This window comes from Narcine bancroftii, chromosome 3 (genome assembly GCF_036971445.1).
Source record: "Narcine bancroftii isolate sNarBan1 chromosome 3, sNarBan1.hap1, whole genome shotgun sequence".
Taxonomy (NCBI): Eukaryota; Metazoa; Chordata; class Chondrichthyes; order Torpediniformes; family Narcinidae; genus Narcine; species Narcine bancroftii.
The window spans coordinates 90509140-90528543 of NC_091471.1; the positions used below are offsets into that span (position 1 = coordinate 90509140).

At 46.9% G+C, this 19404-nt stretch overlaps 1 protein-coding gene and 1 long non-coding RNA gene across 3 annotated transcripts in view; one reads left to right on the plus strand and one right to left on the minus strand.

The window, feature by feature from the left end:
• LOC138757352 (melatonin receptor type 1A) overlaps positions 1–12569 on the minus strand; it is a 77518-nt gene extending 64949 nt beyond the window's left edge. The window contains exon 1 of the mRNA XM_069924522.1: positions 12217–12569. Within this exon, the coding sequence (XP_069780623.1) occupies positions 12217–12391 (175 nt within the window). The 5' untranslated portion in view covers positions 12392–12569. The remainder of the gene's footprint in view (positions 1–12216) is intronic.
• On the plus strand, positions 5078–12215 carry LOC138757353 (uncharacterized). 2 transcript variants are annotated; one of them, XR_011353523.1, is made up of 3 exons: positions 5078–5129; positions 5331–5419; positions 11763–12215. It is a non-coding gene; the product is annotated as an uncharacterized lncRNA (long non-coding RNA). The 2 variants fall into 2 exon arrangements; XR_011353522.1 differs by lacking the exons at positions 5078–5129; positions 5331–5419 and adding an exon at positions 5891–5920.
• Positions 12570–19404: the final 6835 nt, after the last annotated feature.

Here is a 19404-nt window from a genome sequence, read left to right on the forward strand (position 1 = left end):
GCTCTCGTCCAATGAGAGCGAGGGCTCCCCTTCATGGCAACGCCTGACGTCACGGAGACGCCGAACCCGGAAGAGGCAGCCCACCCTCGCAACCATGGTGCTGGCCCGCCTCTCGCCCCCGTGCAGAACACTCGACCCGGCCTCGGTCCCGACTGTGGCAACTGCTGCTGCTGCCGCCGCCACAGCCACCCGCGGGGCCAACGCTATTGATGCTGCTGCCCACTCCCTGTCTGCCGCTGCCTACGCCGCTGCCGGTGCGGCCACCACGACCGACTACCTACCCACCGCCAACCACGAACAACTACAAACCCCACTACTTACCTTTCATCCGCCGACGCCGCCACAACAGCACTTCCGGGAGGTCCTCCAACCTGCTCCTCCAGTGCTGACTGCGTCTATGACATCATCCCATTGTGTGACATCATCACGTGGAACTCCCCTGTCAACTGGATCAGTGGCTGCTTCTATAACACTAAACCAGCAATGCTCTCATCCACTCACTAAAGCAATGAAACTGATTAAAGTGCATGGACACTACACCAATTGCTTATTTGACTCTGGGTCAACTGACAGTTTTATTCGGCCAGATCTGGCTCTCCGTTGGGGAATTGACATTATCCCCACTACCCAGAGGATCTCATTAGCGACGAGGTCGCTCTCGACCGGGATAAAGGGGTATTGCATCGCCACGCTGGAAGTACAGGGCGTAACGGTCACCCTCTTCAAATTATTCGTCCTTCCCCAATTGTGTGCCCCAGTGTTGCTGGGATTAGACTTTCAGTGTCAGTTCCGAACGGTGTCCCTACACTTTGGGGGACCCAACGCCCCCCTCTCGGTCTGCCATCGCCCCACCCCCGAAGCACCCGAGCAACCCACCCCCATGCCCCAGGGCCAATCCTGCGGCCTTTCCACACTCCAGATTGCCCCGCCAGCACTCTTCACAAACCTCACCCCTGGCTGGAAGCCTGTGGCCACCAAAGGTCGGCAATATAGTTACGAAAACAGGCAATTCATTAGGAGTGAGGTGCGTAGATTGGTGGATGAGGGCATCATCGAACCCAGTTCAAGTCCCTGGAGAGCCCAGGTGGTGGTTGTCAAGAACACGGAAAAGCTAGTGGTCGACTATAGCCAGACCATTAACCGCTTCATGCTCTCGTAGAAAGAATCAAAGACTTGTTAATCCAAACCAAGGCTTTTATTAGCAAAAGACAGGAGCTCTTCACAGGTGGCTGACCAGTCCAAAATGATCCGACCTGGCTAGGGACACAACCCTTTAAGGCCCAGACAGTAGGCGTGGATAAGCTCTCAGCCAATCGCTGTAAGCACAGTCTAGATACTGTAACTATATACACTATGTACATTGGTGATAGATCTGTACTATCACATTCACCCCTTTTTGGAGAACTGACCCTGGAAAAAAAAACGAGGGAGAGAATGAAAGGAAGGGGTAGGTTAAGGACTGTAGTGGTCAGGGGGTCTGACCATCTGGCGTGACCGCCGTGGTGCCTGGATTGGGATCGCTGGAGTGGTGTCGCCAGCGGGCTCGTCGGGTGCGACCGCTCCTTCGCTCAATTCCCCAGTCGTGTTGTCGGCAGGGTGGCCCGGGTCACTGGGGTGCTGTTGGTCCTTCTGTTCTGACACGGGGCCTGGGGAATAAAGAGTTGGGGAAGGTTGGGTTGCTGGGGTTGCTGGGCCTACCACGACCTGAGCGAGGTCCCGCACCGAAACAGTGTCCTCCCGCCCGTCTGGGAACTCAACGTAGGTGTAATGCAGGTTCGCGTGGAGTAGAGTCACTCAGTCGACCAAGGGGTCGTTCTTTGAGTGCCGGACGTGGCGTCGCCAAAGGACGGGGCCAGGGACGGTAGGCTATGCCGATACAGTGGTTCCTGATTCGGATTTCCTCGGGAAAAGGAACATACTTTCGTGGGGGTTGGCATTTGTTGCGGTACATAGGAGGGAGCCGATGGAGTGTAAGGCACTAGTGAGAACCTCCTGCCAGTGAGAGGTGGGGAGATCTTTAGACCAGAGAGCCAGTGTAACCGCTCTCCATATGGTGGCATTCTCCCTCTCGACCTGGCCGTTACTGTGTGGGTTATAGCTGGTGGTCCTGCTTGAAGCGATACCACACTCCAGAAGGTACTGTTGCAGCTCTGCGCTCATGAATGAGGACCCCCTATCACTGTGGATGGAATTGGGGTACCCGAAAATGGTGAAAATACTGTGAAGGGCCTGTATCTCTGAGGTGGCAGTGGTGTCTGGGCAGGGCACAGTGAACGGGAAGCTGGAGTACTTGTCGGTGGCCATAAGGAACATTACCTCGCTGGGAGGCGCTTTACACTGTTGACTGATCAACGCGCAGTCTCCTTCATGTTCAGAAACACCCAGCGTGGTAAGATAAATAACGACAAAAATCGCCAGATGGAGAATCGAACTCTCCACCTTTAACTATGACATCTTGTACCAGCCTGGTAAGCTCAACGACCCGCCTGACGCCCTCTCCATGGGGAGTTGCGCCAGCATACAGATGGACAGACTACAGAAACTCCATGAGGCGCTCTGTCATCCAGGGGTCACGAGGTTTGCCCATTTTGTGAAGGCGCGCAACCTACCCTACACAGTCGAGGAGATCCGCTCCATGACCCGAGCCTGTTCGGTGTGCGCTGAATGCAAGCCCCACTTCTTCCATCTGGATAACTCCCACGTTATTAAAGCCACCCATCCCTTCGAGTGTCTTAGCGTAGTCTTTAAGGGGCCCCTACCGTTGACGAACCGTAATAACTACATCCTTACGGCCATCGACAAGTACTCCCGCTTCCCGTTCGCTGTGCCATGCCCAGACACCACTGCCACCTCAGTGATACAGGCCCTTCACAGTATTTTCGCCATTTTTGGGTACTCTAATTCCATCCATAGTGATAGGGGGTCCTCATTTATGAGCGCAGAGCTGCAACAGTATCTTCTGGAGTGTGGTATCGCTTCAAGCAGGACCACCAGCTATAACCCACGCAGTAACGGCCAGGTCGAGAGGGAGAATGCCACCATATGGAGAGCGGTTACACTGGCTCTCTGGTCTAAAGATCTCCCCACCTCTCACTGGCAGGAGGTTCTCACTAGTGCCTTACACTCCATCGGCTTCCTCCTATGTACCACAACAAATGCCAACCCCCACGAAAGGATGTTCCTTTTCCCGAGGAAATCCGAATCAGGAACCACTGTATCGGCATAGCCTACCGTCCCTGGCCCCGTCCTTTGGCGACGCCACGTCCGGCACTCAAAGAACGACCCCTTGGTCGACTGAGTGACTCTACTCCACGCGAACCTGCATTACACCTACGTTGAGTTCCCAGACGGGCGGGAGGACACTGTTTCGGTGCGGGACCTCGCTCAGGTCGTGGTAGGCCCAGCAACCCCAGCAACCCAACCTTCCCCAACTCTTTATTCCCCAGGCCCCGTGCCAGAACAGAAGGACCAACAGCACCCCAATGACCCGGGCCACCCTGCCGACAACACGACTGGGGAATTGAGCGAAGGAGCGGTCGCACCCGACGAGCCCGCTGGCGACACCACTCCAGCGATCCCAATCCAGGCACCACGGCAGTCACGCCAGATGGTCAGACCCCCTGACCACTACAGTCCTTAACCTACCCCTTCCTTTCATTCTCTCCCTCATTTATTTATTCTTTTTTCCAGGGTCAGTTCTCCAAGAAGGGGTGAATGTGATAGTACAGATCTATCACCAATGTATATAGTCTATATAGTTACAGTATCTAGACTGTGCTTACAGCGATTGGCTGAGAGCTTAGCCACGCCTACTGTCTGGGCCTTAAAGGGTTGTGTCCCTAGCCAGGTCGGATCATTTTGGACTGGTCAGCCACCTGTGAAGATCTCCTGTCTTTTGCTAATAAAAGCCTTGGTTTGGATCAACAAGTCTTTGATCCTTTCGACGAGCTCTACATATGTATAATGTACTACATGTATAATATAAAGTTCAGCGCTGTTTCCGCTCCATCCTCAACATTCATTAGAGTGACTTCATCATCAACATCGAAGTACTCGAACTGGCAGAGTCCGCAAGCATCGAACCCACGCTGCTGAAAACCCAACTGCGCTGGGTGGGTCACGTCTCCAGAATGGAGGACCATCACCTTCCCAAGATTGTATTATATGGTGAGCTCTCCACTGGCCACCGAGACAGAGGTGCACCAAAGAAGAGGCACAAGGACTGTTTAAAGAAATCTCTTGGTGCCTGCCACATTGACCACTGCCAGTGGGCTGATAACGCCTCCAACCGTGCATCTTGGCGCCTCACAGTTCGACGGGCAGCAACGTCCTTTGAAAAAGACCACAGAGCCCACCTCACTGACAAAAGACAAAGGAGGAAAAACCCAACACCCAACCCCAACCAACCAATTTTCCCTTGCAACCGCTGCAACCGTGCCTGCCTGTCCCGCATCGGACTTGTCAATCACCAACGAGCCTGCAGCAGACGTGGACATATCCCTCCATAAATCTTTGTCCACAAAGCCAAGCCAAAGTAGAAAGAAAAATAATATAAAGTTATATAAATCAACTACAGCTCGATAATTCTTTTTTTTTCATTTTCTTTACATTGTAATTTTAAAAAAAAACTTCTGTTCTTTGGTTTAAAAACATGTTGATAATCGTATGTAAATCAACCATGCACACTTCATTTTAAAAAATGTTCTATGGGCATGTCCTTTGGGTATGTTCCCTCCCTTTTTCTAAATGTATCCGCTGGGTATGTGCTGGTTGGAGGAGGGGAGGAAAAAACATTAAAATGAAAGGAAACTTTACCATACAGAAGCTGTCTCCTAGCCTCCAAATAATTTGAAGTCTGTTAGTTACAAAAGGACAAATAAAATCAGTTCTAAAAAAAAGACTCGATACAAAATAATACACGGAAATGGAGAGTCTTTTTTTTAAAATAAACCTCCTGCGAGCATCATTAAGCATTGGCTAAAATGGACATGAGCCGAGTTCTGCTGTAGGAGGCAGATGACCTCAGACACACGCGTGCCTACAAATGCAAGCATTGATTGACTGGTAGCACTGGGACTGGCAGAGCCCGAATTGATAGATGGGACCGAGACCCCGCTGCTGATTGACAGGTGAGTGGGGTACTTCTGCAAGCCTTGATTGATGGGTGGACCTAGGACTAACGGGAGCCCATATTGACAAGTGGTTACATTGGCATACCAGTGGTTGCGATGGGCCCACCTCCCTTGCGGATCCCAAGGCTTAAGCCTACTCAACCTAATGGCTAATCTGCCACTGCTCTCATAATCTATTGTCTCCTCTCATTCTTCTAGGTTCCAATGAGAAAAGTCCCAGCTCTGCTAACTTCGCCTCATATTTCATCAAAAAAATCTATGAAGTTAGTTAAACAGGAGGCAGCACGGTTAGTGTAGTGGTTAGTGCAACACTGTTATAAAACCAGTGACCGGGACCAGGGTTCAAACCCCACAGTATTTGTAAGGAGTTTGTATGTTCTCCCTGTGTCTATGTGGGTTTCCTTCTGGTGCTCCGGTTTCCTCCCACTGTTCAAAACGTACCAAGTATGTAGGTCAATTGGATATAATTGGCCTCATGGGCTGAAAGCGCCTGACACCATGCTGTATGTCTAAATTTAAATCTATAGGCCTTTTCACACCTCAGTGTAAAATGAAGTTTCTCAGGAGATTTTCCCGGGAACCCTCCTGTGAACCTACAGTGTGAAATGGTCAGCCCAGGAATTTTAAACAGGTCCATGGCCCTACCTCCTGGACCACCCTCGCCCTGCGATGTGAAAAGACAAATGGCTGAGCAGGGGAAGCCTTGTGATGTCAGTGCTTGTGTGTTGTGTCACATAAGCGATTAAAATTAAAATATACTTACCTCCTGACAACAGTGGGCTACTTCAGTAAGTTACGACAGCAGCACAATGCGGGATGAATGGTCGTCCTTTTTAACCATAATCCCTCAGGCACAGCTGTATTTCCCAGAGCGGTTCCAGCTGTGTGAAGGATCATGGGAAATGAAGTTCGCCATTCATCCAGCATTATGTACCATTGCAATGTGCTGAAGCATGGTGGGGGGTGGGTCGGGGCATGGGCCGGCAGCTGGTGGGGGGAGGGGAGGAAGGAGCTAGCAAGCGAGTGGGCAGGCAAGTGACCGATGGTTGGATGGGGGGGGGGGTGAACTTATCTTTACACCTGTGTCATCGGTTGGTGGCAGGACACCCCCTAAATTCCCAAAGAGGGCAAATTCCTGGAAATTTGGGCCACGGTGAAAGGCCAAGGAGGTTATCGCTTGCCTGTTGTGCGAAAATGGCTTATGATTCGCCTTCAATAATCCTTCATGGCTTTCTTCAGGTTATTCACACTTGTTCAAATGACAGCTAATTCTGTCCCTAATTACTGTTTCTAAATCATTCTTCACTATTGATATTAAATTGACTGGTCTGTAACTACTGAGTTTACCCTTACATCCTTTTATCAATGTTTAAGACACAATTCCAATTCGATCCTAAACCTTATGTTTAATATTTTTTAGATGTTTCCCGACAGTAACTTGGTATGATTGCCCTGGCACATTTCCCAGAATTGCCCAGACATGCTTCCTTTCTTCTTGGCCTAGCAACATAATGATGGAATCGCACCAGAAATCCCTTTGCCTCGTTGGCTCTTATGTTATTGCTGTCCCAGTTCTATGTTTAGATATCACTGGAAAACAGTTTTTTTCAAAATGTTTGCTTCCTGAAAAATAGCTATGGGATTATCATAAAACTGAACATAAAGATAATTTCAGATTTATTGAATTTAACATAGTTAATCGCATAGTAATGTGAACACATTATGCTAGTTTAACTGACCTAAAAAAAATTTTTGCCGCTGATTTAAATTTGTGCTCAGCATCTGATGCCTCTCGCATCAGTGTCCATCAATAATCAAACAGCACTGATGGATTCCATTTGCCCTGATACCACTTTTCCATGATCACAATGTCCTGGTGAAACCTTTCAGCATGTTTATCACTAACTGCATCAAGATCAACAGGAAAACGTCCAAGTGCGGATGCAGAAAATGAATTTTCAATGACATGCTGAACTTCATGGTTTTGTCTGCTTGAAGTCGACTTAAAGTATGACGGGAAAAATCACAAAAAATAGGTTCAATCTCAAAAAAAAAACTAAAGTGATAGGAAACATTTAAGGTGATCTTCATGATCAGCAGCCCAAAATCCATCAAATACCCAAAAGTGTTCAGGAAGCAAAGTCTCCATTGACCAGTGTAATTGAAGTTCCCTCCACTCTATGACCTTTGCACATTTCTGCTAATTTGCTCATCACTACCCTCCACACTAGTTGACAGCCTACAGGATAGTTCAAAATTATAATTGGCATTTTTGAGATCCTGATTTTTAATCTTTCTAAACTCCTTAAAATCTACTTGCAGGACTTCATTTGTTTTTCTACTTTGGTCATTAGTAATGACATGAATTATGACTTCTGATTATTCATCCTTTTCCCTTACAAGATTTTCAATAGTCACAGAGAGAATATTGCCAGAATAACTTCTGCAACCACAAAAAACATCTATTGTGACACCAACCATAGTATCCCCTACATGTATCACTCTGTTGACAGTTCCTTTCCCTTCTATCTATGTTTATCACACCTAGTGCTGTTGTTTTGGCTCTGGGTGCCCAGTATTCTTGAGTAGTTTCTACAAAAATATCTGCCTGACTTCTTATTAATCTGTTTGGGAGTTTCCCATTAATTCTCTGCTGCACTTCCTTGAGCTGTGGGGTGATCAGGTCCTGAAAAGTGTTATCCACAAAAAAAAAGCATAATTTGCTGCTCAAACTCCAAACCTGCAGTTTGAACTCCTGGCACCTCCTCCGCCTGTAGTTGTGCAGAACACAGGATGCACCCTGGAATTCCCACATGGAATGTGAGCCTCTTTGCAATGCCTCTTATTACTAGATTATCTCAACAAAGAGAAAGAACATAATTCAAATCATATGAAATGAATTTCTTTATATTTTACCTAACCTGAGGGAACTTTTAAATTCTCTGGATCGTGGATTAAACCAAACACTTTTTTGGCTGATGTTTCTCATATTCTTTTCAAACTCATGGGGCACATTGACTAGGCTCCTTTGGAACTTACAAATCAAGTCCTGCAAGTAGATTTTAAGGAGTTAAGAAAGAGATTAAAAATCAGGATCTCAAAGATGTCAATTACAATATTGAACTATTCTGTAGCCTCCTATCTCAACATCATTACTCTCTTGTTTCTACTGGAAATGCGCATGGATAATAGGGTTCATAGCTTTTGCAAATATGTGTGCCAATTTCAATCAATTGCCTTCATTGTAACTTTTCTGTGAAGTAAATCTAAAAGTTTACAAATTATGGCTGCTTTCTATTCATTTATAAGAATTAGACCCCTGACAAAGCCTATGTTTATTGCTCGATCATGGGTGCTTTGAAAAATCAATGATTCACCACATTTTTGGTTCAAGTTGTACATAGATTTAATTTTAATTCAGACACACAGCATGGTAACAGGCCCTTCTAGTTCTTGAGCCCATGTTGCACAATTACCCCAATTAACCTACAACCTCTGTACATTTTGAAAGGTGGGGGGGGTAACTGGAGCCCCTGGAAGAAACCCATGCAGACATGACAAGAACTTATAAACTCCCTACAGAGAGTGCCAGATTCAAACCTGGGTTCCTGGTGCTGTAATATCATGGCACTAACTGCTAACCGTATGCATCATTGAATTTGCAATTTTCATCAAACATTTTTTTTTTGTTTTGTCAAGTAAACACCAAAATATTAGATAAACATGTACATGGTCATTCTGGAATGCTGAATAATTTTTTAAATTAACTTACTATGTCCACAATATATTTTTACCTATTCAACAGGAAGGATTGTAAAAGTAGGTTTTACTGATGCCAATATGCTGTATATGCAAATACCTTAAAGGAACTTATTGGCTCATCTTGGCTAAGCTCTGAAGAGTATGTGTACCTCTTTCTAACATCCTTCGAATGATTAATATTTTTGTTGGAGAGTTTTTAGCGATTTCCATAAAGATGTAAAATCATATTGAATAAAATTTGAAATATCAGAGGAAAAAAATTGTTAATCCTGAAATATTGCATGCCTGTATATTGTACAGCTTGACATCTCATAAGGACAATTGTACACTAATTGGACAAAGAATAAATTTAAAAAAGAATTGTATATACATTCCAGCATTTACAAGGCATGGTTGAATGTATGCCAGAGGTGGTGTTTCTTGACAGCAGTATGCTTTTTTTTTTAAACCAATGAATTTTTGAAAAAAATTCACTAGCGGTCAGCATCACTACATGGAAGAATTTATTCAAGATATATTTATAGCTGCAATGACAAAGTAAAAATAATACCATCAACATTCATCATCTATGAATAAAAATGGAATGGTGATAGATATGGATAACTACTCACAAGGCTACTCAAAGTCCTGCTAATTGCAATGATCCTTCAGCGAACACAGTAGTTATGTATCAGAGGGAACAGGCCATTCAAATTTCCCTTCACAGTACACAGGGCTTACTTGTGTGCTATTTTCTTTAAATTCCTCATAAATTATCCAAATGAAAGTCATTACATGAGGAGGGATTTCCTTTTCTAGTTTTTATAATGGCACTTTCCATAACTCAACTCTTTGAGATAGTGCAAGAGACATAAGCATCAATTCAAAGTAATGTGGGGCAGAAGTCATAGCTGGACATCAATTATACCAGCTCAGATATCTTCCTCTCCTACACTCAGGCATGTTGAAAGCATGGGAACAAACATAAGCAAACCTTCTGCTACTGATATCATAGAAGTTTTCTCATGCCTGCTCCATCTCTGCAGCCACTTCCATCTTCAAGCTCCCAGCTCCTGAGTAAGATAATCTGAAACCAATTGATCCATTCAACATCTTATTCCAGAGTTTCACAGTGGGACTGCACAATCCCTCAATTCCACCTCTGGTCTATTGTTCATTCAGTGGTTAAAACAGTGAATCTCACAAAGTTATCATTTTACCTGCTAGAGTTTTGAGTTACCATACCTTGACCGAGATGCAATATCAGGCTGAGTTTAAAGACCTTATTGTCACTGAAAGTGTAAACACTCGTCACTCCCCTTGGAACAGCAAAATTACCAGCACGACATCCTCATGTTTATAATCTATACTACTTTTCTTCTATGGAGAAGCTTTACCAGACTCCTTTGACCAGAAGTCCATCAGTCAGTGGTCAGCACAAAATGGCCTGTGGGCACTAAGGGATGAGGAGTCAATGGAGACTAGGGTGGTTCCCTGAGCAGACAATCTATGTCATTTTGTGGAATGCCTCATCACCAGTGATCACTAACAAACACCTGAATTTGGTCATATCCTTCCTGTACAACAACAATATCACCCATGATGCACTTTGTCCCCGAGATGACTGCAGTGGAATAGAGTCAGTCATCTGCCTCTTTGCAGAATGGAGATCTGCTAAGAATGAGTGAGAACCATGTCCTTGTCATGGTTCATCAGCAGCAGGAGCGTTATAGATGATTTTAGGGCTTTTCTGGGAATTCATGCAGAGACAGACGCACTTTGGCCTGCCCGAAACCATTTGGTCTTACAGCACATGGAGATGTCATTGTGGTAATGCTGGTGACAGGCACATTCCAGGCGACAGGTGTACATGTTGAAATACTCACTGAGACTTGGTGCAGCCAACACAAAGGCACTGTGGGGAAGGACTACAATTTAAAATTCTACCATCACTGGGCATTGGGGCTGAGACTGAGGGCAAGCACGTCAAAATATAGAGATGGCAGTAGTGACAAGGTGCCATTGTGGTGGCAATGGTGTATTTAGAGAATGTATGTAACAATATACATTGATGGAACTAGATGGATATGACACTAAGAATTTGAAAAATCATTGAACATTTTTATTTTTTGCAAATAATTTATTGTGAATAAAGTCTGTTTTGGGTAAAAAAAAATACTGCTTCAATAAGTGAATGTACAAATGAATATGACACCATGAATGTTAAAAAGCCTTTGCAAATGTTTTCTTTTGTGAATACATGCATGTGACATTATGAATGTGAAAAGTCTTTGTACCATATATATTTTTATTGTGAATGGTTTGTTTTAATTTTTTTATAAAATCACTACTTCTCTCCCTCCCCATCTCCCTCCACCCCTCTCTCCCTCCCCATCTCCCTCCACCCCTCTCTCCCTCCCCATCTCCCCCCACCCCTCTCTCCCTCCCCATCTCCCCCCACCCCTCTCTCCCTCCCCATCTCCCTCCACCCCTCTCTCCCTCCCCATCTCCCTCCACCCCTCTCTCCCGCCCCATCTCCCTCCACCCCTCTCTCCCTCCCCATCTCCCTCCACCCCTCTCTCCCGCCCCATCTCCCTCCACCCCTCTCTCCCTCCACCCCTCTCCCTTCACCCCTCTCCCTCCACCCCTCCCTCCCTCCACCCCTCCCTCCCTCCACCCCTCTCTCCCTCCACCCCTCTCTCCCTCCACCCCTCTCTCCCTCCACCCCTCTCTCCCTCCACCCCTCCCCCTCCACCCCTCTCTCCCTCCACCCCCTCTCCCTCCCCATTTCCATCCCCATCTCCCTCCACCCCTCTCTCCCTCCCCCCTCTCCCTCCCCCCCTCTCCCTCCACCCCTCTCTCTCCCTCCCTTTCATTTTCTCACTGTAGATCTCGCACACAGCAGCCCCAACGCACATGAAGTTTGGAATGAAATAAGATACTTTAAAAACGGAAACGATCTGAACTATCGAGGCCCCCGACACGTTAGATGTTAAAGAGGGAGGGAGAGAATGGCGCGGGAAGTGTGCTTTGGACGGAATGGGTTCTTCCTGTGCTGGATCGCCACATGCCTCCAGTGCGAGCACATGACCCCAGTTCCCAAGCTCGATGTGGGCTGCTGAGATTTCAGCAAGAGGTCTTGGGCTGACTTCAATCTAAATAAACGCAGTTGCCGATCCTTAATAGAGACCTGGGAAACACAACGTTTAAATAAGCAGGAGCCCGACCTACAGGACTCCTGCAAAAACAAAACTAAGCCAAATTGGATCTGATCAAACAAAATACGGCGTTCTCTGAAAATACGAAGCAACGTTAATAAAGAAGCTGCGAGTTTGCAACTCACCGGCGTTCCTGAGCTTTTTGTTCCTGTAAACGGACAGGATGACGAGCAGGTTTCCCAAGACATCGACCACGATGGTAAATATGAGCAGTCCCGCCAGGGTGCTCGCCGCCCAAGCGGGGCGACCGAAACTCAGCGCCTCAGTTCCCGGACCAGAACGATTTAAAGTCCGGTTCATGGCGGTTGCACTTGGGCTTGGCCCCTCAACCTTAGAGTCTAGGGCCAACCATTCAGTCCAATGGTCAGATTTAAAATGGGTCCCCAGCAATCAAATGGACATAATGTTTCCATGATGGTGCAACTTTTTTTTTAATGTTTCCAATGGCGAAACGAGAAGGACCTGACACTTTATTTGTGCGCGTGTGTGAAGCTGCTCGTCGCTCAGACGCGGGACTTTTATATCCCTCAGTCTCCCTGTCACATTGGGGGTCTGTGGCATTTTCGCGTCGGCTGCCCCTCGTTCATCACGTGACGCGGGTGGAGCGGCGGAGCCGTGTGACTGACCGCCCCTTCGTGGCGGAGAGTAGGAGCCGTCCCGCGGCTTGATTCATGGCCACATCGGCACGATTCATGCACAGCGCGGCACTTCCCCAGCCCCGAGCTCGCTTTCTTCATCCGTCCACTCATTCATTCGTTTAATCTTGCCCATTGATCTCTGTCCATTTAACCAGCTAATATTCACATCTGCGCTCATTTTCAACGCTCGCAGTCATTTATGAAAATCGTATTAGCAACTGGAGTCATCGATTCATAAAATAAATTTAAAAGATACTTTATTGCCGGGGAGATCTGGTCGCTTCGTTTCAGTCCTCGGCACATTTCATCTTCCCCGGCGGAACGAGGGATGGGTCTGGCGACCATCCTCCCTCACTATCTGAACCGTGGAGAGGTCACCCCCTCCGGATAACGAAGGGATCAGACCCCTTCTCTCCGTGCGGGAGCTGGAGTCGATCCCTAACTTTGGAGGAGGCTACAAACCACCGTCAACGCTGGAAAAAATATCTCCAGAAACAGGTTGATGTCCCTCCAGTGAAGATGCAGCAAACCAAGCGCAGACTGCGGTTGTTTCGACAAGCTGGAACATCCAGTGGTTGTCGCGGTCGGATGGAAGGGGCTCGGGAGAAGTTAGTTCGTCCGGGGCTCGGGAGAAGTTAGTTCGTCCGGGGCTCGGATGGAAGGGGCTCGGGAGAAGTTAGTTCGTCCGGGGGTCGGATGGAAGGGGCTCGGGAGAAGTTAGTTCGTCCGGGGGTGGGATGGAAGGGGCTCGGGAGAAGTTAGTTCGTCCGGGGCTCGGGAGAAGTTAGTTCATCTGGGGCTCGGATGGAAGGGGCTCGGGAGAAGTTAGATCGTCCGGGGGTGGGATGGAAGGGGCTCGGGAGAAGTTAGATCGTCCGGGGGTGGGATGGAAGGGGCTCGGGAGAAGTTAGTTCGTCCGGGGCTCGGATGGAAGGGGCTCGGGAGAACTTAGATCGTCCGGGGGTGGGATGGAAGGGGCTCGGGAGAAGTTAGTTCGTCCGGGGGTGGGATGGAAGGGGCTCGGGAGAAGTTAGTTCGTCCGGGGCTCGGATGGAAGGGGCTCGGGAGAAGTTAGTTCGTCCGGGGCTCGGATGGAAGGGGCTCGGGAGAAGTTAGTTCATCTGGGGCTCGGATGGAAGGGGCTCGGGAGAAGTTAGATCGTCCGGGGGTGGGATGGAAGGGGCTCGGGAGAAGTTAGTTCGTCCGGGGGTCGGATGGAAGGGGCTCGGGAGAAGTTAGTTCGTCCGGGGCTCGGGAGAAGTTAGTTCGTCCGGGGGTCGGATGGAAGGGGCTCGGGAGAAGTTAGTTCGTCCGGGGGTCGGATGGAAGGGGGCTCGGGAGAAGTTAGTTCGTCCGGGGGTCGGATGGAAGGGGCTCGGGAGAAGTTAGTTCGTCCGGGGCTCGGGTGAAGTTAGATCGTCCGGGGGTGGGATGGAAGGGGCTCGGGAGAAGTTAGTTCGTCCGGGGGTCGGATGGAAGGGGGCTCGGGAGAAGTTAGTTCGTCCGGGGGTCGGATGGAAGGGGCTCGGGAGAAGTTAGTTCGTCTGGGGGTCGGATGGAAGGGGGCTCGGGAGAAGTTAGTTCGTCCGGGGGTCGGATGGAAGGGGGCTCAGGAGAAGTTAGTTCGTCCGGGGGTCGGATGGAAGGGGCTCAGGAGAAGTTAGTTCGACCGGGGGTCGGATGGAAGGGGCTCGGGAGAAGTTAGTTCGTCCGGTGAACATCCAGTGGCCGTCGCAGTCGGATGGAAGAGGGCTCGGGAGAAGTTCGTTCGTTCGTGGTTTTTTTTTTAAGCAGGGTGTTTATCTTTATTTCCCCCTTGACCCCATGCTACTGTTCTTACGAACCTTCCGAGGGTCATCCCGGTTTTTCGTGCCAGTGAACGCAATCTTCCTGGTGATAACTTGAATTTAACCCCCCCCCCCCCCCCCCACCAGCCCCCCGCTGCAAGAGCCGAGGAGAGTGGTCTTTGGGACACGATTAGAATCCCAGTAGGTGGAATCTGAGCAGAAGGGAGGATTTGTAGTTTGGCCGATGTTTGGACTAAACTACAACAGTGTTAACCGTAAGCTTTCAACTCCCTAAACTAACTGTCCCTCGCTATCGGTGTTACTCTCAGAATCTGGTTCCAACCCACAGTTTCCCCCTCATCTTATTCTTCATGAGGTTGGGGGTAGGTGGGGAGGGAGAGAGAACGAACGGATTAGTCGCACGGCGTTCAGATTCCCGAACGCAGAAATACACAGGGGTGAAGCCTCTCATCCTCCTTGCTCCGTCAAAACTCCAACTGAAGCTGCCCATCTTTATGTAGATTTCACCTATTTTCTGGTGGACTCAAACTTCTTTGAACGCCGCGCCAACTTCCCTGAATAATAGGTTACCCTAAATAAAGTAAGCGTTGGTGTGAAACCGACAGTGGTCTACATCCGGAATGAAGCACCAGTGAAAGAGAGAGCATCAGACTCAACCGAATGCAGAGAAACAGAAGAACTGCAGACGATGAAATCTAGAGCAAACAATGGGAAGTTGGAGGCCCTCAGCAAGTCAGGAAAATTCCTTGCAGAAATGGTCGGCCAAAATTTTGGATAGCCTTGAATTTTCCAGTTTTAGGTAATCCCCCACCCTGATCCAGTTGCACTGTTTTCATCTGACTTCTATCTGCTCCTGTTCTTGTTTTACTCTTAAATTACCCCCCCCCCCAACTCCCTCTTGTAATCTCCTCCCCTATCTGTCACTCTGTCTATCTGTTGCCTCCCACAGGGAACAGAGGTTGAGTGAGAACTTGCTCAATTGATTTACTGTAGGAGACTGCAGTAATCTGTAAGATTATAGGTGAAATCAAAAGACAGACTGCAAATGAGTGGAGTACAGAGGCTCCAAGCATTCTGGTGCATAAAACAAACAAAAAAGAATGGAAGTGCTGTCGAATCCTGAGGTCAAGCAAAGTCAACATTCTTAGGTTGAGTTCAAATATGCTCAGTCTTTATTCCGCCATTACTGTTTTTTACTCCCTCATAGTCCTGTGCAACATGCCAGCCATTGTCAAATAAAAAGGATCATCAAATCAATGAATGATGCTTAAAATACTTTAACAACAGTCAACTTTTGATGCTTGATGATTTTCAATAGCAATATTAACTTCCATTTCCAAATCACATGATTTCCTGGATGATTTACTAAACACAGATTTCCAAACCATAAAATACAAAGTACTCCACGCTACTACATCATGAAGTCTTGAAATTTCCTGGATGGTCATCACTCACGTTACGGTCTACCTCCTAATGTTATTTGGCCCGATTCTGGGCTGCTGACTGCGATGTCCTGCTCAGTTTGTCTATCGCCTTGATGCTGGTTTCCATTAGTTTCTCTTTCCAGCTGGTGCATTCCAGGTCCATCAAGCTGGTCATCTTGGCTCTGCTCTCTCGCAATTTTTTCTGGCGTCGACATCTCTGGAGCTTTGCAATGATAATACTTTTTCACGTGATGTGTTTTTCTGTCTGTGATAGTACAGATCTATCACCAATGTATATAGTGCATATAGTTACAGTATCTAGACTGTGCTTACAGCGATTGGCTGAGAGCTAAGCCACGCCTACTATCTGGGCCTTAAAGGGTTGTGTCCCTAGCCAGGTCGGATCATTCCGGACTGGTCGGCCACCTGTGAAGAGCTCCTGTCTTTTGCTAATAAAAGCCTTGGTTTGGATCAACAAGTCTTTGATTCTTTCGACGAGCTCTATACTGTCATACGTAACACCTTCTGGTGACTGGACCGTCACCTGATTTCCTTCTCTGGACACCGCAATATATAGTTGGGGAATAAACATTGTGTCCATTTTATTCTGACTTTCTTTCCTCACCAGTACCTCATCCCCTGGTATTACATCTGAAGGTCTGGCATTCCTTTTCATGTCTGCATACAGTTTTGTTGCCCCTTTTCTTTCTACATTGTGGTCTTCCACTTCCTGGTCATTCACTATGTCAACAACCAGTAGTATTTTGGTTCTGATCCTTGTTCTGAACAAAAGTTCTGCTCAACTTTTTCCTGCAGTGCCATGTGCTGTCGCTCTCTATGCTGCTACATAGGTCAAAAAAAGCTTCTTTCCAGTCCTTGCCTTCTGCTTGGTTGATTCTCATTCTTTTCTCCAGTGACTGTTTCTGATGTTCAACTTCTCCATTGGCCTGTGGCCACATTGGTATAACCTTGAGGTGGTTCTCTTAAATTCTCCAAATATCTCTGATATGAACTGAGGTCCATTGTCTGAATGCAAAGTCACTGCTAAGCCATGTCTGGTGAAGATCTCTCTCTATGCTGTGATAGTCTTTTCTGCTGTTGTTGATTTCATTATGACATACTCATAATATCTGCTGTAATAGTCGACAACCACCGTAATTGACTCTCCAGTTGGGAACGGGCCCAAGAAGTCAACTGCAATATCCTCCCATGGTCCTGCTGGTAGCAGCGTGCTTTGTATTAGATCAGGTGGGTTAGGTCTGCTTGTCACCTGACACCAATTAAATTATCTCACATATTTTTCCACATCTTTTTCTATTCCTGGCCAACAAAGGTTTGTACGGAAGTTTTGTTTTGTCCCAACAACTCCCAAATGTCCCTTGTGAGCCAGTGTTACCATCCTCCCTCTCCATTTCTGTGGAATGACAAATCGATTTCCCCTGAGTACACATCTTCCAATTGTGCACAGTTCAGCTCTGATGGCCACATAGGTTTGTTTTGAAAGCTGTTCCAGTCACCGCTATTGATCCGGTCCCTGATGCCAATCAGTTCTGGGGCCATGCATGATTCATCCTCTATCTCCCTGGTTTGTACTCCTCGTGGTGTAGCATTCACTGCAACGAATCTCACAAACGATTCAGCCTCCATCTCAAGCATTGAGTGCTTTACCCAATCGTCTTTCAGCAACCTTGATAATTAGTCGGCAATATTGTTTTTCCCTTCTATGTAAATCTCTCTGTAGCGATAATGTTGTAGTCTCAGGATCCATCTTTCAATACTAGCACACAGCTTCAATCTCAGAGAATAAGTTAAGAGCTGGAACTCTATGCCACATAGATAAGCATGGAAATGTTCACAGGCCAATATGAGTCCCAGGGCCTCCTTCTCTGTTGGTGAATAACATCTTTCAACATCAGTTAGTGACTTGCTCACATATGCAATCACCCTCCATTGTTCCCCTTGCTTCTGAACTAGGACTGCTTCTAGTCCCACTGGGCTGGCATCAAATATGACTTGTGTCTGAGCCTTTAGATCATAATATCCCAATGTATATGCACTCATCGGGCTTCTTTTCAATTTCTGAAATGCCTTCCTTTGGTCAGGTCCGAACACAAATGTGAGCATTTTTTCGTTGTTAGCCTCATCAATGGTTCTGCAATGTTTGCTAGATTTAGTATGAACCTTGTACAAAAGTTCTTTGCCCTGGAAGCTCCTCACTTATATTGCATTCCTTGGTTCTCAAACCTCTGCAACTGCCTTGATTTTATCTTCAGTTAGATTGATACCTTCACTAGTCAACTTGTGACCCATGAACACCATCACAGATACACCCAGCAAACATTTGTCTGCATTCACAGTCAATCTAGCATCTCTCAACCAGGCTAATATCTGTCTCTCATCACGTTCCTCATGTGTGGCACCATTGTGCCTGAAACTCCTTGGATCACTTTGTGGATTTCATGTTGATAGGTCTTCGGAATAGTGTTTACACCAAATAGTAACCTCTGGTATCTAAACAATCCACAATGTGCGATGAGTACAGTGATTTTTCTTGACTCTGGCTCCAGTTCTAGCTGGTCGAAACCCAATTTCAAATCCAACTTCAAGAAGACTTTGTTCATCGATAGTTCCTGTAGGACTTGATCCATTGTAGGAATGGGGTGCCTTTCCCTCACTACTGCTTCATTTGTTCTCCTCATATTAATACATAGTCTGATCTCACCATTGGGTTTCAGGACTACAACAAAGTGTTGGTTCCTCCACTGGTTCAATTACATCTTGTTGGATAAGTTCATGCATTTTTGCTTCTACTTTCTCCCTCAGCCCAAACGGTATCCATCTCATGGGTTGTGCTTCTGGCCTGACCTCTGGATCTATTTTTAGTTTGATCTGTCTGTCCTCTATTATTCCAAATTCTTCAAAAACTGACTGGAATTCCTCCATCAAATCAATATAGGATGGCACTAAGTTCACATCCAGGCCTGCGCCGTCTCCCTACTCATTAGAGGTTCCCCTTATTCCTCTATGACAACAAACTCTGCCATCGTGGTAGGTGGTGAAAGATTATTCTGGGCATCTACCTGCACCTCCACTGTAAAGCATCCAATTATTTGAAGCAGCTTTGGTGAGATGCATGAAAACAAGTTTTTCTCTCATCTTCTGGTTGTACATTTTATCTTTTTCTTTTTTAGTTCCTCCCACAATACTCTGTCTATGGTGTTGGTGTCACTCCCACTGTCCACCATGATGTCAACCTTCACACCTCCAATCACTACTGGCACCTTTGCATTTGCATGTTTATTGTTAATGGCAGAAGCATATCTTGTCTCAGTTTGTTTTTTCTGACATCATCACATGTGCATTCACATGAGCCATTTTCAACATGATGTATATTTTGTTTGCCCCTCGTTCTACGTCCGCCTTTCATCCCCCTTCTTCCTCCA